At 46.8% G+C, this 18,697-nt stretch overlaps 2 protein-coding genes across 4 annotated transcripts; one reads left to right on the top strand and one right to left on the bottom strand.

The window, feature by feature from the left end:
* Positions 1-88: 88 nt before the first annotated feature.
* LOC116678935 (serine/threonine-protein phosphatase 4 regulatory subunit 4) lies at positions 89-7,019 on the bottom strand. 3 transcript variants are annotated; one of them, XM_032508670.1, is made up of 5 exons: positions 6,426-7,016; positions 6,016-6,282; positions 4,533-4,606; positions 3,251-3,353; positions 89-236 (listed from the first exon to the last, which is right to left on the bottom strand). In XM_032508670.1, the coding sequence occupies exons 2-5, from the start codon at positions 6,103-6,105 to the stop codon at positions 180-182; spliced, it is 324 nt and encodes a 107-aa protein (XP_032364561.1). In that variant the 5' UTR covers positions 6,106-6,282; positions 6,426-7,016; the 3' UTR covers positions 89-179. The 3 variants fall into 3 exon arrangements, with proteins under 3 accessions (XP_032364561.1, XP_032364559.1, XP_032364560.1); XM_032508668.1 differs by lacking the exon at positions 89-236 and having other exon boundaries at positions 3,132-3,353; positions 6,426-7,019; XM_032508669.1 differs by lacking the exon at positions 89-236 and having other exon boundaries at positions 3,132-3,353; positions 6,016-6,258; positions 6,426-7,019.
* Positions 7,020-10,408: 3,389 nt separating this feature from the next.
* On the top strand, positions 10,409-16,790 carry LOC116678934 (ankyrin repeat and SOCS box protein 2). The gene is made up of 7 exons (XM_032508667.1): positions 10,409-10,558; positions 11,956-12,121; positions 12,960-13,127; positions 14,145-14,300; positions 15,561-15,806; positions 16,417-16,469; positions 16,635-16,790. The coding sequence occupies exons 1-7, from the start codon at positions 10,409-10,411 to the stop codon at positions 16,788-16,790; spliced, it is 1,095 nt and encodes a 364-aa protein (XP_032364558.1).
* Positions 16,791-18,697: the final 1,907 nt, after the last annotated feature.

Raw genomic sequence — 18,697 nt, 5'->3', positions numbered from 1 at the left:
ATATATACACACATATATATGTATATATATATATATGTATAATATGGTGTATATATATGTGTATATATATGTATATATGTGTATGTTACCTGTGTCTGGGTGGTGCAGGTGCAGCAGGACGGTCTTCAGGATGCTGAAGGTGTGCGTGTGGATCAGGATGATGTCATCCTGCAGGATGGTTAGGAAGGACGCGGCCGCCGCCAGCTGGACATCTGATCCGGCTCGCTCAGGACCTCCTGGGTCAGATAGACAGCACAGGTTACCTAGAGGACTCATCTTTGGTCACAGGTTACCTGGTGGACACACCTGTGGTCCTGGAGGACATATCTGTGCTCACAATTTACGTGGAGGACTCACCTGTGGTCCTAGAGGACCCACCTGTGGTCAGAAGTTACCTGGAGGACACAGCTATGGTCACAGATTACCTGGAGGACTCACCTGTGGTCACATTTTACCTGGGGGACAAACCTGTGGTCAAGGGTTCCTTTAGGACTCACCTGTGGTCACAAGTACCTGGAGCACACACCTGTGGTCCCAGAGGACTCACCTGTAGTCACGGGTTACCTGTTGTCAAAGGTTACCTGGAGGACTCACCTGTGGTCACAGGTTACCTGGAGGACACACCTGTAGTCAAAGGTTACCTGGGGGACACACCTGTGGTCGTAGGTTACCTGGTTATCTTGGTTATGCTTTGATAAAGCTTATAGTTATGGCATAAAATTGAATATTGTTAGGGAGTGAGGAGTCGCAGCGTCCGCCTAACCCGGCCCACCTGCTTCTCGTCATAGTTGTCAGATTTATCTATCATATAATCAAGAATATAATAAAACTAGAGGGAGACTTGGCATACAGCCCGATCCGGTTGGGGAGAGTTCTAGCCTGATGTGATCCGGTTGGGGAGAGTTCTAGCCTGATGGGATCCAGTTGGGGAGAGTTCTAGCCTGATGTGATCCGGTTGGGGAGAGTTCTAGCCTGATGTGATCCGGTTGGGGAGAGTTCTAGCCTGATGTGATCCGGTTGGGGAGAGTTCTAGCCCGACCAGGCTCCTCTCTTTACCCTGTCTCTCTTGGTTATGCTTTAATAGTTTTAGACAGTTGGGGACTGAGCTCCTCTCTCCTCTATCTTTCTATCTTTTCATTTATGTGCATCTATGTCCCAGAAATGCTTGTTACTAACCTAGTTCCTAACCTAGTTACTAACCTAGTTCCTAACCTAGTTACTAACCTAGTTACTAACCTAGTTCCTAACCTAGTTCCTAACCTAGTTACTAACCCAGTTACTAACCTAGTTCCTAACCTAGTTACCAACCTAGTTCCTAACCTAGTTACTAACCTAGTTCCTAACCTAGTTCCTAACCTAGTTCCTAACCTGGTTACCAACCTAGTTCCTAACCTAGTTACTAACCTAGTTCCTAACCTAGTTCCTAACCTAGTTACTAACCCAGTTACTAACCTAGTTCCTAACCTAGTTCCTAACCTAGTTACCAACCTAGTTCCTAACCTAGTTACTAACCTAGTTCCTAACCTAGTTACTAACCTAGTTCCTAACCTAGTTACCAACCTAGTTCCTAACCTAGTTACTAACCTAGCTCTGGGGAGTCCTTATGTTCTTTTTTCCCCAGCATGTTCCCTCGGATTAGAGAAGCTCCAAAATCAGGGTAGCAGCTGTCGCCATGGTCCCGCTACACGTCCTGCGGTACCATGTTCATCTGCTACGCTCTGCGGTGCCCAGCTATGTCCTGCTACGTCTGCTACGTCCTGCTACGTCCTGCCACGTCCAGCTACGTCCTGCTACGTCCTGCTACGTCCTGCTACGTCTGCTACGTCCTGCTACGTCCTGCCACGTCAGCTACGTCCTGCTACGTCCTGCTACGTCCTGCTAGTCCTGCACGTCCAACTCGTCCTGCTACGTCCTGCTACGTCCTGCTGCGTCCTGCTACGTCCTGCCACGTCCAGCTACGTCTGCGTCCTGCCACTTCCAGCTACGTCCAGCTACGTCCTGCTAAGTCCAGCTACGTCCTGCTATGTCTGCTACGTCCTGCTACGTCCAGCTACATCCTGCTACGTCCTGCTACGTCCTGCTATGTCCTGCTACGTCCTGCCACATCCTGCCACATCCTGCCACGTCCAGCTACGTCCTGCTACGTCCTGCTACGTCCTGCTACGTCCTGCTGCGTCCTGCTACGCCTGCTACGTCCTGTCACCCCCCGCCTACCAAGAGCCTGGGCCTGGGCTGGGTCTGGGTCTGGGTCTGGGTCTGGGCCTGGGCCTGGGCCTGGGTCTGGGTCTGGGTCTGTCCGAGGTTTCTGCCTAAAAGGAAGTTTTCCTCTCCACTGTGGCCTGTTGCTGCTCTGGAGGAGACTACTAGAACTGTTGGGTCCTTGTAAATTCTGGAGTGTGGTCTAGACCTGCTCTATCTGGTCTAGACCTGCTCTATCTGGTCTAGACCTACTTTATCTGGTCTAGACCTACTCTATCTGTAAAGGGTCTTGATAACTCTTGTTATGAATTATTGAATATTGAATTGGAGCCATCACCTGTGATCCTGGAGGATACACCTGTGGTCACAGGTTACCTGGAGGACTCACCTGTGGTCTGAGGTTACCTGGAGGACTCACCTGTGGTCTGAGTTTACCTGGAGGACTCCCCTGTTGTCCTGAAGGACACACCTATGTTCACAGGTTACCTGGGTAACACACCTGTGGTCACAGGTTACCTGGAGGACACACCTGTGGTCACAGGTTACCTGGAGAACTCACCTGTGGTCTGAGTTTACCTGGAGGACTCACCTGTGGTCTGAGTTTACCTGGAGGACTCACCTGTTGTCCTGAAGGACACACCTATGTTCACAGGTTACCTGGGTAACACACTTGTGGTCACAGGTTACCTGGAGGACTCACCTGTGGTCTGAGTTTACCTGGAGGACTCCCCTGTTGTCCTGAAGGACACACCTATGTTCACAGGTTACCTGGGTAACACACCTGTGGTCACAGGTTACCTGGAGGACACACCTGTGGTCACAGGTTACCTGGAGAACTCACCTGTGGTCTGAGTTTACCTGGAGGACTCACCTGTGGTCTGAGTTTACCTGGAGGACTCACCTGTTGTCCTGAAGGACACACCTATGTCACAGGTTACCTGGGTAACACACTTGTGGTCAAGGTTACCTGGAGGACTCACCTGTGGTCTGAGTTTACCTGGGTAACACACCTGTGGTTGCCATTGTGACGGCTGACGGCAGGGGTACATACCCGGACCTTTGGGACGACTCGGCGAAACGTCTCAGCCGGATTCTGCCGGACGAGGATCGGCAGGTTACTGATGACGCTGGCTCTCTGCACCTCCTGACCCACGCTACAGGAAGTAGATCACCAGGAGACAGGAAGTAGATCACCAGGAGACAGGAAGTAGATCACCAGGAGACAGGAAGTACATCACCAGGAGACAGGAAGTACATCACCAGGAGACAGGAAGTAGATCACCAGGAGACAAGAAGTAGATCACCAGGAGACAGGAAGTACATCACCAGGAGACAGGAAGTAGATCACCAGGAGACAGGAAGTACATCACCAGGAGACAGGAAGTAGATCACCAGGAGACAGGAAGTACATCACCAGGAGACAGGAAGTACATCACCAAGAGACAGGAAGTAGATCACCAGGAGACAGGAAGTACATCACCAGGAGACAGGAAGTACATCACCAGGAGACAGGAAGTACATCACCAGGAGACAGGAAGTAGATCACCAGGAGACAGGAAGTACATCACCAGGAGACAGGAAGTAGATCACCAGGAGACAGGAGGAGACAGGAAGTAGATCACCAGGAGACAGGAAGTAGATCACCAGGAGACAGGAAGTACATCACCAGGAGACAGGAAGTACATCACCAGGAGACAGGAAGTACATCACCAGGAGACAGGAAGTAGATTACCAGGAGACAGGAAGTAGATCACCAGGAGACAGGAAGTACATCACCAGGAGATAGGAAGTAGATCACCAGGAGACAGGAAGTACATCACCAGGAGATAGGAAGTAGATCACCAGGAGACAGGAAGTACATCACCAGGAGACAGGAAGTACATCACCAGGGGACAGGAAGTAGATCACCAGGAGACAGGAAGTACATCACCAGGAGACAAGAGGAAGATCACCAGGAGACAGGAAGTACAACAACAGGAAATCAACAACAAGACTAGGGACTAGGTTACAGGGACCAGGTTACAGGGACCAGGTTACAGGGACCATGTTACAGGGACCAGGTTACAGGGACCAGGTCACAGGGACCAGGGACTAGGGACCAGGTTTCAGGTCACAGGGACCAGGTTACAGGGACAAGGTCACAGGGACCAGGTTACAGGGACCAGGTCACAGGGACAAGGTCACAGGGACCAGGTCACAGGGACCAGGTTTCAGGTCACAGGGACCAGGTCACAGGGACAAGGTCACAGGGACCAGGTTACAGGGACCAGGTTACAGGGACAAGGTTACAGGGACCAGGTCACAGGGACCAGGTTACAGGGACCAGGTCTTACCTGAGCAGGTACACGGCTCTCTCGATGTCGTTCAGGTCTTCATCAACAGTCAGCTGATCGATCTCCTCCGCCGTCTGAAACACACACGCAGATACACACACACACACACACACACAAGCAGATATACACACACACAAGCAGATATCACACACACACACACACACACACACACAAGCAGATATACACACACACACACAAGCAGATATACACACACACACACACACACACACACACACACAAGAGATATACACACACACACACACACACAGGCATATACACACACACAACACACACACACACACACACACACACACACACAACACACACACAGACAGGCAGATATACACACACACCACACACACAGCAGATATACACACACACATACACACACAGGCACATATACACACACACACACACACAGGCAGATATACACACACATACACACACACCACAACACACAGGCAGATATACACACACACACACACACACAGGCAGATATAGACACACACACACACACACAGGCAGATATACACACACACACACACAGGCAGATATACACACACACATACACACACACACACAGGCAGATATACACACAAACATCCGTTTATAATATATTTAATATATTTAACTCTATAATCTTCATGTAAATCATCGTTAATGTTATTTTTCTTCTTCTCTCTGTGTCTCTCTCTCTCTATGTCTGTCTCCTCTCTATGTCTGTCTCTCTCTCTATGTCTGTATCTCTCTCTATGTCTCTCTCTCTCTCTCTGTCTCTCTCTCTCTGTCTCTCTCTCTCTCTCTATGTCTCTCTCTATGTCTCTCTCTCTCTCTCTCTCTCTCTATCTATGTCTCTCTCTATGCTCTCTCTCTCTCTCTGTCTCTCTCTCTGTCTCTCTTCTCTCTATGTCTCTCTCTTCTCTCTCTCTGTCTCTCTCTCTGTCTCTCTCTCTTCTCTCTATGTCTCTCTCTGTCTCTCTATCTCTCTCTCTGTATCTCTCTCTCTCTCTCTCGATCTCTCTCTCTCTATCTCTCTCTCTCTTCTCTCTCTTCTCTCTCTCTATCTCTCGCTCTCTCTATCTCTCTCTCTGTCTCTCTCTCTCTCTCTCTGTCTCTCTCTCTGTTCTCTCTCTCTCTCTTATCTCTCTCGCTGTCTCTATCTCTCTCTGTCTCTCTTCTCTCTCTCTGTCTCTCGCTCTCTCTCTCTCTCTCTCTCTGTCTCTCTATCTCTCTCTCTATCTCTCTCGCTGTCTCTCTATCTCTCTCTCTGTCTCTCTCTCTCTCTCTGTCTCTCTCTATGTCTCTCTCTATGTCTCTCTCTCTCTCTCTGTCTCTCTCTCTCTCTCTCTCTATGTCTCTCTCTATGTCTCTCTCTCTCTCTCTCTCTAACTGCGTCATGCTGCGCAGATCCCGGGTCTCCCCTTTGCTTCCCTCATGAATCTTCCTCCCACTGACTCATCATCATCTTCATCATCATCATCACCTTGAGGCTCCTGCGGATCGGCCTCTCGATGAAGGCGAGCTCGTGCACGTCGTCCATTGGTCCGAACATCATTCTGCTGCTGGAGAACATCTGTTCACCGGAAGTGTCCCACGATTAGAACCTCAGCACGGACCATCCCTGGGGGGGGAGTCACTAACCGTTTCCACGGAGACCTCTGCTCTGTCCGTCCGTCACGCCAAACTCCTTTCAGATTATTACGGTTTTTCGCTCATCTGCATAAATCTGTCAGATGTTCAAAGGGAAATCCTGAAATTTCAGAAATGTAACGAACAACCACGATGTCCTCTTTACTTCGGCGTACAACCACCACAGTAATTATTAAATATTACATAAAATCAGCTGTTCCTGGTATGGACGTCGCGCCAACCCCCTTGTACATATTTGCTCACCTGCATATGCATATCTGTGAGAGATTCAGAGAGAAATAGCCTACGTGAGAAATCCACACGGTCTATTCTTCTATTCGTCCTCCGATGATCTGTTGAAATACACCCCGGATCGCTGCTGTGGAAGCAGGGAACCGACCCGCTGCCAGCCGCTGTCAGGAACCACCAGCTGACAGCGTAAACCAGACTCCGTTTAAAAAACGATCGTTTTAAGGAGTGATTCCTCACGTGTTAGTCCAGTGATGTGTTTAAGATGAAAGCCGAAGGCGACCGTACCTCAAAGACATCGGTTTTCATTTCGGCGGAGGTTCAGTACAGCAGGCAGCACATGATAAAGGAATAAAAGAAGAAATCTGTGCGTCAGGCCAGTGTCCGTTCAAAACTCGCATTAAAGAAGGTCTTTACTATTCAATGAGAGTAAGAATCTAGAAATCCTGAAAAATCTGACATATAACAAATCGACCCGATGTCTTCTTAACTTCGGCTTTGACCCAGCGCATCAACACACACTTGGAATCAAAGAAAACCCGGTTCCAGGTGTTCTGCCCGGCGGGACGTCACGCAGGACTGCGTCGAGGTTTTAGCGCTAGAGTGCGTCGGTGTCGTCTGGAAGCGTTGCGTAAAGCGTAAAAAACATCGGCTTCACTGAGAAGAGGTCCATGTGGGTGGTACCGGGCCGGGCCATCAGAGGCCAGTACTGAGCCTAACTATCAGAGACCGGTACCGAGCGGGTGCCGAACCGAACCAGACATCAGAGAAGGTCTGAAGCTTCTGGCATGTTTAGGCTACAAAACCTGGTGGATCATCACAAATATGGAGGCAGAACAGGGCTGAGATCGGACCAGAACCGGGCTGGGATTGCACCTGAACCGGGATGAGATCGGACCAGATCCGGATAAATTTTGCATAATAATAACATAATAATAAAAATCCGTGTCTGTTGTTCCCAAGTGCTTGTATGTGTGTGTGTGGTGTGTGTGTGTGTGTGTGTGTGTGGGGGGGGTCTGAATGAGCTGATGCGACTCTACTAGAGCGGGGAGTGGGGGGATCCCAGCAATGTGTTGATGTGTAGATGTGCAGCCAACTGGAGCTTCAGTGTCACGTTTTGGGCTGACGGGCGATGGACTCTGCCAGGTGGGGGGGAGGGGGGGGGGTTGATGTGTTGATGTGCAGACAGTTGGAGCTTCAGTGTCACGTTTTGGGCTGACGGAGCTGAAGGGGGGGGGGGGCAGACAGGGTTTTGGAGCTGGGTGAGGACAGGACACCAACCCACGCTTTGAACACAAACAAACAGACCGTCTCCGGCTGCACAACTACCCCCCCGGACATAGGGGGGTCCTCCGGTAGGACTATTATTATTATTGTTACTATTATTATAAGTAATATTAATATTTATATGATTAATATTATTTGTATTATTTATATTATGATTATTATTGTTATTAATATTAGTATTATTAGTATTATCAGAGCAGAGCGTAACAAGATGTAGCGAGATGTAGCAGGATGTAACAGGATGTAGCGGGATGTAGCAGGATGTAGTGGGATGTAATGGTATGTAGCAGGATGTAACAGGATGTAGCAGGATGTACAGGATGTAGTGGGATGTAACAGGATGTAACAGGATGTAGCAGGATGTAGTGGGATGTAGTGGGATGTAGCAGGATGTAACAGGATGTAGCAGATGTAGTGGGATGTAACAGGATGTAGCGAGATGTAACAGGATGTAACAGGATTAGCGAGATGTAACAGGATGTAACAGGATGTAACAGGATGTAACAGGATGTAGCAGCATGTAGCAGATGTAACAGGATGTAACAGGGTAGTGGGATGTAACAGGATGTAGTGGGATGTAACAGGATGTAGTGGGATGTAGAAGATGTAGCAGGATGTAACTGGATGTAACAGGATGTAATGGGATGTAACTGGATGTAGTGGGATATAACAGGATGTAGCGGGATGTAGCAGGATGTTGTGGGATGTAACAGGATGTAGTGGGATGTAGAAGGATGTAGCGGGATGTAGCATTGTGTAATGGGATGTAACAGGATGTAGCAGGATGTAACAGGATGTAACGGGATGTAACTGGATGTAACAGGATGTAGCGGGATGTAGCAGGATGTAGCAGGATGTAACAGGATGTAGTGGGATGTAACAGGATGTAACAGGATATAGCAGGATGTAGCAGGATGTAGCGGGATGTAACAGGATGTAGCGGGATGTAGCAGGATGTGACGGGATGTAACAGGATGTAACAGGATGTAGCAGGATGTAACGGGATGTAGTGGGATGTAGCAGGATGTAACGGGATGTAACAGGATGTAGCGGGATATAATAGGATGTAGCGGGATGTAGCAGGATGTAACAGGATGTAGTGGATGTAACAGGATGTAGCAGATGTAGCAGGATGTAACAGGATGTAGCGGGACGTAGCAGGATGTAACAGGATGTAACAGGATGTGCGGGATGTAAAAGGATGTAGTGAGACATAGTAGGATGTATTGGGATGTAACTGGATGTAGTGGGATGTAACAGGATGTAAAAGGATGTAGCAGGATATAACAGGATTGTAGCGGGATGTAGCAGGATGTAACGGGATGTAACAGGATGTGGCGGGATGTAACAGGATGTAGTGGGATGTAGCAGGATGTTGTGGGATGTAACAGGATGTAGTGGGATGTAGAAGGATGTAGCGGGATGTAGCATTGTGTAATGGGATGTAACAGGATGTAGCAGGATGTAACAGGATGTAACGGGATGTAACTGGATGTAACGATGTAGCGGGATGTAGCAGGATGTAATGGGATGTAACAGGATATAACAGGATGTAACGGGATGTAAAAGGATGTAGCGGGATGTAAAAGGATGTAGCGGGATGTAGCAGGATGTAGCGGGATGTAACAGGATGTAGCGGGATATAGCAAGATGTAACTGGATGTAGCAGGATGTAACAGGATGTAACAGGATGTAGCAGGATGTAGCAGGATGTAACTGGATGTAACAGGTGGTGGGATGTAACAGGATGTAGCGTGATGTAGCACGATGTAACGGGATCTAACAGGATGTAGTGGGATGTAACAGGATGTAGTGGGATGTAGCAGGATGTAACGGGATGTAACAGGTTGGAGCAGGATGTAACAGGATGTAACAGGATGTATGGGATGTAGCAAGATGTAACAGGATGTAACAGGAAGTAACAGGAAGTAACAGGATGTAACAGGATGTAACAGGATATAGCGGGATGTAACAGGATGTAGCAGGATGTAACAGGATATAGCAGGATGTAACAGGATGTAACAGGTTGTAGCGGGATGTAACAGCATGTAACAGGATATAGCAGGGTGTAACAGGATGTAACAGGATATAGCGGGATGTAACAGGATGTAGTGGGATGTAGCAGGATGTAACAGGATGTAACAGGAAGTAACAGGATGTAACAGGATGTAGCGGCATGTAACAGGATGTTGCAGGATGTAACAGGATATAGCAGGATGTAACAGGATGTAACAGGTTGTAGCGGGATGTAACAGCATGTAACAGGATATAGCGGGATGTAACAGGATGTAGCAAGATGTAACAGGATATAGCGGGATGTAACAGGATGTAGCAGGATGTAACAGGATATAGCAGGATGTAACAGATGTAGCGGGATGTAACAGGATGTAACAGGATATAGCAGGATGTAACAGGATGTAGCGGGATGTAACATGATGTAAAGAATCAATGAATGTAACGGATGTATCGGAAAATCGGAAGAATCAATGAATGAAAGGAATGAAAGCAATGAAAGGAAGAAGGAATGAAAGGAAGAAAGGGCCTCAGCCAGCAGAGTCTATTTATACAAAGCTCTTTTAAATAGAGTTCATCGACCTTTGAGACACATGAGGTGTGTAATAAAGTGTTTGGGATATATTCAGACACTCGGTCAGCGCTTGGCTGCAGGACGGAGACCAGAACCAGGTCTGACCTGGATTACTCCCGGTCTCATGTTCAACAGCTGCTGGCCTGAGTCCTCAGAGACCCCAGAGACCCCAGAGACCGGATACTGGGCTTTAATGTGGGACGTAGTCCCCCAAAAAGCCTGCAGACACATGTTGAGGGGCAGAGACCCCAGAGACCGGATGCTGGGCTTTAATGTGGGACGGAGTCCCCCAAACAGCCTGCAGACACATGTTGAGGGGCTGAGACCCCTGAGACCCCAGAGACCGGATACTGGGCTTTATTATGGGACGGAGTCCCCCAAACAGCCTGCAGACACGTGTTGATGGGCTGAGACCCCAGAGACCCCAGAGACCGGATACTGGCCTTTAATGTGGGACTTAGTCCCCCAAACAACCTGCAGACACGTGTTGAGGGGCTGGAAACTAGGTCAAGGATCTTGGACTCACATTGGACTCAACATTACCTTTGAAGGTCTTTAGAAGTCTCGAGTGGACGTCCCGTCAACCTGAAACTGGGCTTTTCTGGGTTGAGATTTCAGCATTTTGTTCTTTCTCTACACTTTTCTCAACATTTTTGTCAATTTTATTATTATTTTTTTGTCACGTTTTGACATTTTTTTAATTGTGTTTTAGTCAATTTTGTAAAAGAAATGTGTCACTTATTGGGATGTTTTGGTCAGTTTTTCAACATTTAAATTTTTTTTTACCGATAGCAAAGGGAAAAAACATTATTTAAAGCAGGGTTGCGACTCTGTGATTGGCCGTTGGAATTCATGTATGATTCTGATTGGTTTAGCAGGGAGGTCTTAACCAATAAGAACAGCTGATTCCATCTAGGAAGACAGTTGATTAAATCGGAAAGGATTCACCCTGAGATATTATTATATCAGAGACTAATTGGAGATCATATAAAAAAAATAATAATAATATAATAAAAATACAATATTCAACACTAAGTAACACTAAGTTATTAACTTTAGTTTTAGTTATTTTTGGAATTTATATAACATTATTATATATCTTTGTTTATTTATACCTAATGTTTGAGTTACAAAAGCAGAAAATAGGAATTATTGAGACTAAAATTAAAGGAATGGATGTTGATGATAATCACAGACTGGAATATGTCAACTTTTACTCAATACTTTTTATATTTAATGCCAATACTACTTTATATATGCACACATGTAATACTACTACTATTTCAAAACCACTTCAACATGTTTTACAATGCTATAAAATTGAAAAAGACGCCCCAAAATTAATGAAAGTAAAGTAACTTGCAGTAACTGTTACAGTAAGTTATTGTAAAGAATCACTGTAACTTGCAGTAACTGTTACAGTAAGTTACTGTAAAGAATCACAGTAACTTGCAGTAACTGTTACAGTAAGTTATTGTAAAGAATCACAGTAACTTGCAGTAACTGTTACAGTAAGTTACTGTAAAGAATCACAGTAACTTGCAGTAACTGTTACAGTAAGTTACTGTAAAGAATCACAGTAACTTGCAGTAACTGTTACAGTAAGTTACTGTAAAGAATCACAGTAACTTGCAGTAACTGTTACAGTAAGTTGCTGTGAATGTGTTCCAGACGGACATGGAGGACCTGAGCGACTACAGCGTCTACAGCCAGCTGACAGACGACGAGCTGATGCAACTCGCTGTGGAGCGAAGCCTGTCAGACCCCCCCCCCAGCCCCGACCCCCCCACACCCCCAGACATCCCAAAATGTGACCCATTCAACGCCCTCTACAAAGGTCTCCGCAGGTGAGGGGGTTGCTGATTTCTAATGTGATCTGAAGTGATTTAACCCTGCAGCTGGGTTGAGATTTCAACGTTTTGTTGTTCTTTTTCTACACTTTTCTCCACATTTTTGTCAATTCTTAACAATTATTTAGTCACTTTTTTGACGTTTTTAAAATATTTTTGGTCAATTCTTTTTTTTGATTTCAGCATTTAAAAAAATAATGTTTTTGTTGATTTTTTTCTGCGTTTTTGTAGTTTTTTTTCAACATTTGCCAATTTTTTAATCATGTTTCAGTCAATTTTCTAACAATGTTTTTGTCGCTTTTTCCAATGTTTTTGATGATGTTTTGCTACTTTCTGAAGTCTTTTGTGACTCTTTCAGAAGAAGAAGGTTTTGGGGTGATTTATTTCTGTGTTTTTGTTGATTTTTCCCTGTTCTTTTGTCAGAGGATCCTGGACTCACATCGGGCTCAGCATGAACCTTTGAAGGTCTTTAGAGGTCTCGACTTGGCGTCCTCTCGACCTGCAGCTGGGTTTCTCTGGGTTGAAATTTCAACATTTTGTTGTTCTTTTTCTACAGTTTTCTCCAAATTTTCATCAATTTTATTCAATTTTTTTGTCACATTTTTATGTAATTTGTCACTTTTTCAATTTTTTGGTCAGTTTTTGAGCCTTTAAATTGTAGTTTGTTTAGATGATAATATTCTGGATGCTTATAGACTGTACAGATGATAATAATTGTGTTTTTGTGTTTAACGGAGCTGAGTCCTGTGCAGGCGGTCATTATGGAGGGAGATGTTGTGTATGTATTATATACTAATATTAATATTCTGTGTGATTATGCCTCAGGGAGCTTAGTCCTGTACAGACGTCATTATGGAGGGGGATGTTGCTGCTCTGGTGGACTTGGTGAGTCGGGGGTGCAGCAGTCTCCGGAGCCCAATGACGAAGGCTGGATCGCTCTGCATGAAGCTGCTTATTACGGACAGCTGCACTGCCTCGCCATCCTCATCAAAGGTGGGTTATTAATATTTAATACTTAATATTAATCCATATCACAGGTCGGTTTTCTGTAGCTAAGTCTCCGTCCACGTGTCCGTCCAATGACCTGGAGTCTGTAAAACCTCCTGAAAATCAATCTGGTGAAAGTGTGTTTACAGCCAATAAGAACCTGTGGTGATGACATCACCATCCAACGGCTTTACAGCCAATAAGAACCTGTGGTGATGACATCACCATCCAACGGCTTTACAGCCAATAAGAACCTGGGGTGATGACATCACCATCCAACGGCTTTACAGCCAATAAGAACCTGTGGTGATGACATCACCATCCAACGGCTTTACAGCCAATAAGAACCTGTGGTGATGACATCACCATCCAACGGCTTTACAGCCAATAAGAACCTGTGGTGATGACATCACCATCCAACGGCTTTACAGCCAATAAGAACCTTTGACCCTGTCTGTCCCCAGACTCGGTGAACTCGTCTGACCTTTGACCCTGTCTGTCCTCAGACTTGGTGAACCCGTGGAGTCTGACCTTTGACCCTGTCGGTCCTCAGACTTGGTGAACCCGTGGAGTCTGACCTTTGACCCTGTCTGTCCTTAGACTCGGTGAACCCGTGGAGTCTGACCTTTGACCCTGTCTGTCCTCAGACTTGGTGAACCCGTGGAGTCTGACCTTTGACCCTGTCGGTCCTCAGACTTGGTGAACCCGTGGAGTCTGACCTTTGACCCTGTCTGTCCTCAGACTTGGTGAACCTGTGGAGTCTGACCTTTGACCCTGTCTGTCCTCAGACTTGGTGAACCCGTGGAGTCTGACCTTTGACCCTGTCGGTCCTCAGACTTGGTGAACCCGTGGAGTCTGACCTTTGACCCTGTCTGTCCTTAGACTTGGTGAACCCGTGGAGTCTGACCTTTGACCCTGTCTGTCCTCAGACTTGGTGAACCCGTGGAGTCTGACCTTTGACCCTGTCGGTCCTCAGACTTGGTGAACCCGTGGAGTCTGACCTTTGACCCTGTTTGTCCCCAGCCCACCCCAACTTGGTGAACTCGTGGAGTCTGACCAATCAGACGGCTCTGCTGCTGGCTGCGGGGCGGGGAAACGTTTCCTGTGTCGACTTCCTGCTGAAACACGGCGCCGACCCGAACATCGCCGACAGGGACCGGGAGACGCCGCTGCTCACAGGTGAATGCTCTCATGAATAGAAAAATATATTAATATGCATAATAATATATACTGTATATATATAAATATATAACAACATATAATAATATATATATATGTATAATATGCTGCAGCCACAGCACCCTAAGGTGCTCTGAGACGGGTGTTAGCAGCAACACAAAGCTAACGCTACACTCACAATACAGCAGGTACTGTTAGCTGGGGCTTCTGCAAAATGGGACAAACTGACAACATATATATATATATATATATAAAATATATATATAATATATAAATATAAAAAATATAGATAATCTAAAATAACAGACAGATACTTGGAGCCTGTGTATCGATACAGTATTGCCACTGAAATTATAATATATATATAATATGCTGTATCAATTTTTTCCCCCACCCCTACTGTTAGCATGCTGTTAACATACTTTTAGCCTACTGTTAGCATGCTGTTAGTATACTGTTAGCATGCTGTTAGTATACTGTTAGCATGCTGTTAGTATACTGTTAGCATGCTGTTAACATACTTTTAGCCTACTGTTAGCATGCTGTTAGTATACTGTTAGCATGCTGTTAGTATACTGTTAGCATGCTGTTAGTATACTGTTAGCATGCTGTTAACATACTTTTAGCCTACTGTTAGCATGCTGTTAGTATACTGTTAGCATGCTGTTAGTATACTGTTAGCATGCTGTTAGCATACTGTTAGCATGCGGTTAGCATACTGTTAGCATGCTGTTAACATACTTTTAGCCTACTGTTAGCATGCTGTTAGTATACTGTTAGCATGCTGTTAACATACTTTTAGCCTACTGTTAGCATGCTGTTAGTATACTGTTAGCATGCTGTTAGTATACTGTTAGCATGCTGTTAACATACTTTTAGCATACCTTTAGCATACTGTTAACATACTTTTAGCATACTGTTAACATACTTTTAGCCTACTGTTAGCATGCTGTTAGCATGCTGTTAGCATGCTCTGGGTGTCATCTGCATTCAAAGTGCAGATGTAAAGCTGAGTCTTCCTCTGGACACCATCGCAAGTATGTAACAACCAATCAGAGGCTGTGACAGTTGATTTTAGCCAATAAAAAGTGAGCATTGTGGCTGGTGAGCTCAGCTGGTAGAGTACCGACACACCGATGCAGAAGGTTGAGGGTTTGAGTCCGACCCTTCTTCCCTTTCGTGTCTGAGCTGTCCAAGCGTGAAAAAGAAGGAATCTGACTGTGTAGAGGACGTCTTGATGGTTGTTGTTGTTGTTTCCAGCGTGTGAGCAGCCCAACGAAGCCGTGGTGGATCTGCTGTTGCAGTTCGGCGCCCAGGTGAACCGCTGCACCGTCCAGGGAGAGACGTGTCTCCACGTCGCCTGCAGACATGGACAACTGGAGCTCTGCAGGAAGCTGCTGGAGGCCGGAGCTGATCTGAACCGCAAGAACATCTACGGCATCCAGCCGATCTTCACCGCCGCGCAGCACGGACACGCCGACATCATCCGCCTGCTCGCTAGCAAAGGTCTGTCCCCCAACACCTGCAATCAAGTCTCTGATCAGGGGTTTCTAAAGGTGTTCTGTCCCCCAACACCTGCAATCAAGTCTCTGTCCCCCAACACCTGCAATCAAGTCTCTGATCAGGGGTTTCTAAAGGTGTTCTGTCCCCCAACACCTGCAATCAAGTCTCTGTCCCCCAACACCTGCAATCAAGTCTCTGATCAGGGTTTCTAAAGGTGTTCTGTCCCCCAACACCTGCAATCAAGTCTCTGTCCCCCAACACCTGCAATCAAGTCTCTGATCAGGGGTTTCTAAAGGTGTTCTGTCCCCCAACACCTGCAATCAAGTCTCTGTCCCCCAACACCTGCAATCAAGTCTCTGATCAGGGGTTTCTAAAGGTGTTCTGTCCCCCAACACCCGCAATCAAGTCTCTGATCAGGGGTTTCTAAAGGTGTTATGTCCCCCAACACCCACAATGAAGTCTCTGATCAGGTGCAGACACAATATAATCAGACAGGATGTTAAGGTGTTTCTTAAGGTGTTTCTAAAGGTGTTTCTGTCCCCACGTGCAGATATAAAGGGACAGGATGTTAAGGTGTTTCTAAAGGTGTTTCTAAAGGTCTTTCTCTCCCCAGGTGCAGATATAAATGGACAGGATGTTAAGATGTTTCTTAAGGTGTTTCTTAAGGTGGCATTACCTTGGCATTTACATCAGTCATCCATCTGTGTGTCCCTCGTCCACTGCTAACTGCTGCCACGCAGCTCTCAGTCCCTCTGCTCGGCATCATGTTCAAATACTCAACTCTGCAACTGGCTGAATTAATCAACTTCTCCATTCCATCCTGCATCCCAGTCATCAAACAGCTCGGACTTCTTCGACGACCCCGTTACATCCACAGAAGCTGTCGCCGCAAGTTTGTCTATCTTCACCACGGACAATCCATTCCATCCATCTGGTCCCCGGCACGCTCTGTCGCACTTATTCCACGTCATCGGAACGCTTTCCTGACTGCATCACATACAGCTGAGCGCACCGACAGGCTGCACAAAAAACCCGGACTGGACTTCACCGGTATTCACACTTCACCTATACCTGTTCTCCAATCATCTACAAATTCCCTCGCTATCTTTCCTCAACTGCATTACCCCCCCACACGCACTGTTAACTGGGACAACCTCAGATCTTTCCAGCCTGCTCTCATCTCACCACCCTCTTATCATGCCAACTTTGCCCTCCTCAACACCCGATCAATCAACAATAAAGCCCCAGTCCTCCATGAACTAATCCTCGACAACTCGCTGGACTTTCTTCTGCTCACCGAAACTGGCAACAACCCAACGACTTGTTCTTCCTCAACCAAGCATCCCCACTGGATACAGTTACATTTGCAAACCCCGCCCCTCCCGCCGTGGTGGCGGCCTTGCCGTCATTTACAGTCAGAACTTCCGGATCACTGAACTCACCCTTCCCTCTGTGTCTTCATTTGAATATCTCGCCTTCAAAGCTCTTTCCTCCATGACAGTTCTCCTCATCTACCGGCCACCTAAACCAAACCCTTCCTTCCTCTCAGACTTTGCAGAACTTCTAACGCTAGCCTCATCTCTCTCCTCACGTCTGCTGCTACTCGGTGACTTCAACATCCATATCGACTCCCCACCTGCAAGCTGTCATCAGAATTCACCACTTTACTGGACAACTTCACTCTCATCCAACATGTCACATTCCCCACCCATGACAAAGGTCACATCCTCGACCTGGTCTGCTCCATCAAACACCTGTGCTGGACCTCCATCCATGCCTTTTTCCCCTCTCTGATCACAAACTGATACGGTTCATCATTCCCTCCCCAACCGCACGCCCACGCATCTTTCGAGCAATCACCTTCCGCAATCTAAAATCCATTGATCCCCTCCATCTCTCTGACCTGCTCTCCTCCACTCTCCACCTGGACTCATCCCTCACCTCACCTGATGATCTCACAAACCACCTCCACTCCGTCTTGTCTTCCTCCCTTAACTCTCTGGCCCCCTCAAAACAAAAATCGTCACCTTTAACACCTCGTCACCCTGGTACACACCTGCACTTCGGAAAATGAAACAAACTGGCCGCCAACTCGAACGCCTGACAAAAAATCATCTCTAACAATTCACCATGAAGCCTATAAACTCCACCTCATTGCCTACAAAGAGGCTCTCATTTCTGCCAAATCTGCCTACCTCTCCTCCATCTTCTCAAACCCTTGTCATAACTCTAGAACCCTCTTCTCCACAATGAATAACCTCATCAAGCCTCGGACCAACACCCACCCTACTGCTCTCCTGATCTCTGCAACTCATTCCTTCACTTTTTTGCAGAAAAATCAACACCATTATCAGTCTCTATCCCCTGCATCTGACCCCCCAGTATCTACTCCAGCGCCTACCACGGACCCTCTTCTCCCTATCCGGACTGACCTCCCTTCCCCTCCTCCACACTCCTCCTCTCCCAGTTTGAACTGGTCACCACCCCCGATATCTCTAAACTCATTAGCTCTTCCAAACCCACTACCTGCTCACTGGACTCCTACCTACTCCTCTCCCTTGAAGTCATGCCTCCCCGTCCTTTCCCCTACCTCACTAACCTCTTCAACTCCTCTCTCTCCCTTGGAACTGTCCCCTCTGCTTTCAAAACAGCTGCTGTCACCCGGTTCTTAAAAAACCTGGTCTGGATCCCTCTTCCCTAATAACTACTGCCCTATATCCAACCTCCCCTTTCTGTCTAAAACCCTCGAACGTATAGTTGCCTCACAATTACAAACTCATCTCCTTGCCAATAACCAATTTGAACCCTTCCAATCTGTTTTCGCCCCCTCCACAGCACAGAAACTGCTCTGGTCAAAGTCTTCAACGACCTACTCACTTCTGCTGACACCGGTT

Source organism: Etheostoma spectabile, unplaced genomic scaffold (genome assembly GCF_008692095.1).
Source record: "Etheostoma spectabile isolate EspeVRDwgs_2016 unplaced genomic scaffold, UIUC_Espe_1.0 scaffold00008725, whole genome shotgun sequence".
Lineage (NCBI taxonomy): Eukaryota > Metazoa > Chordata > Actinopteri > Perciformes > Percidae > Etheostoma > Etheostoma spectabile.
The sequence above is the reverse complement of the archived record's forward strand: the minus strand, read 5'-3'. Positions and strand labels throughout refer to the sequence as shown.

Bases quoted from the DNA above. Each gene is read 5' to 3' on its own strand.
- LOC116678935 (XM_032508668.1), bottom strand. From the start codon at position 6,105: ATGTTCTCCAGCAGCAGAATGATGTTCGGACCAATGGACGACGTGCAC. The intron at 4,607-6,015 runs GTGATGATGATG...TGTGTGTTTCAG, and splicing joins CGATCCGCAGGAGCCTCAAG to ACGGCGGAGGAGATCGATCA. The intron at 3,354-4,532 runs GTAAGACCTGGT...TACTTCCTGTAG, and splicing joins AGAGCCGTGTACCTGCTCAG to CGTGGGTCAGGAGGTGCAGA.
- LOC116678934 (XM_032508667.1), top strand. From the start codon at position 10,409: ATGTTCAACAGCTGCTGGCCTGAGTCCTCAGAGACCCCAGAGACCCCA. The intron at 14,301-15,560 runs GTGAATGCTCTC...TGTTGTTTCCAG, and splicing joins GGAGACGCCGCTGCTCACAG to CGTGTGAGCAGCCCAACGAA. The intron at 15,807-16,416 runs GTCTGTCCCCCA...TTCTCTCCCCAG, and splicing joins CCGCCTGCTCGCTAGCAAAG to GTGCAGATATAAATGGACAG.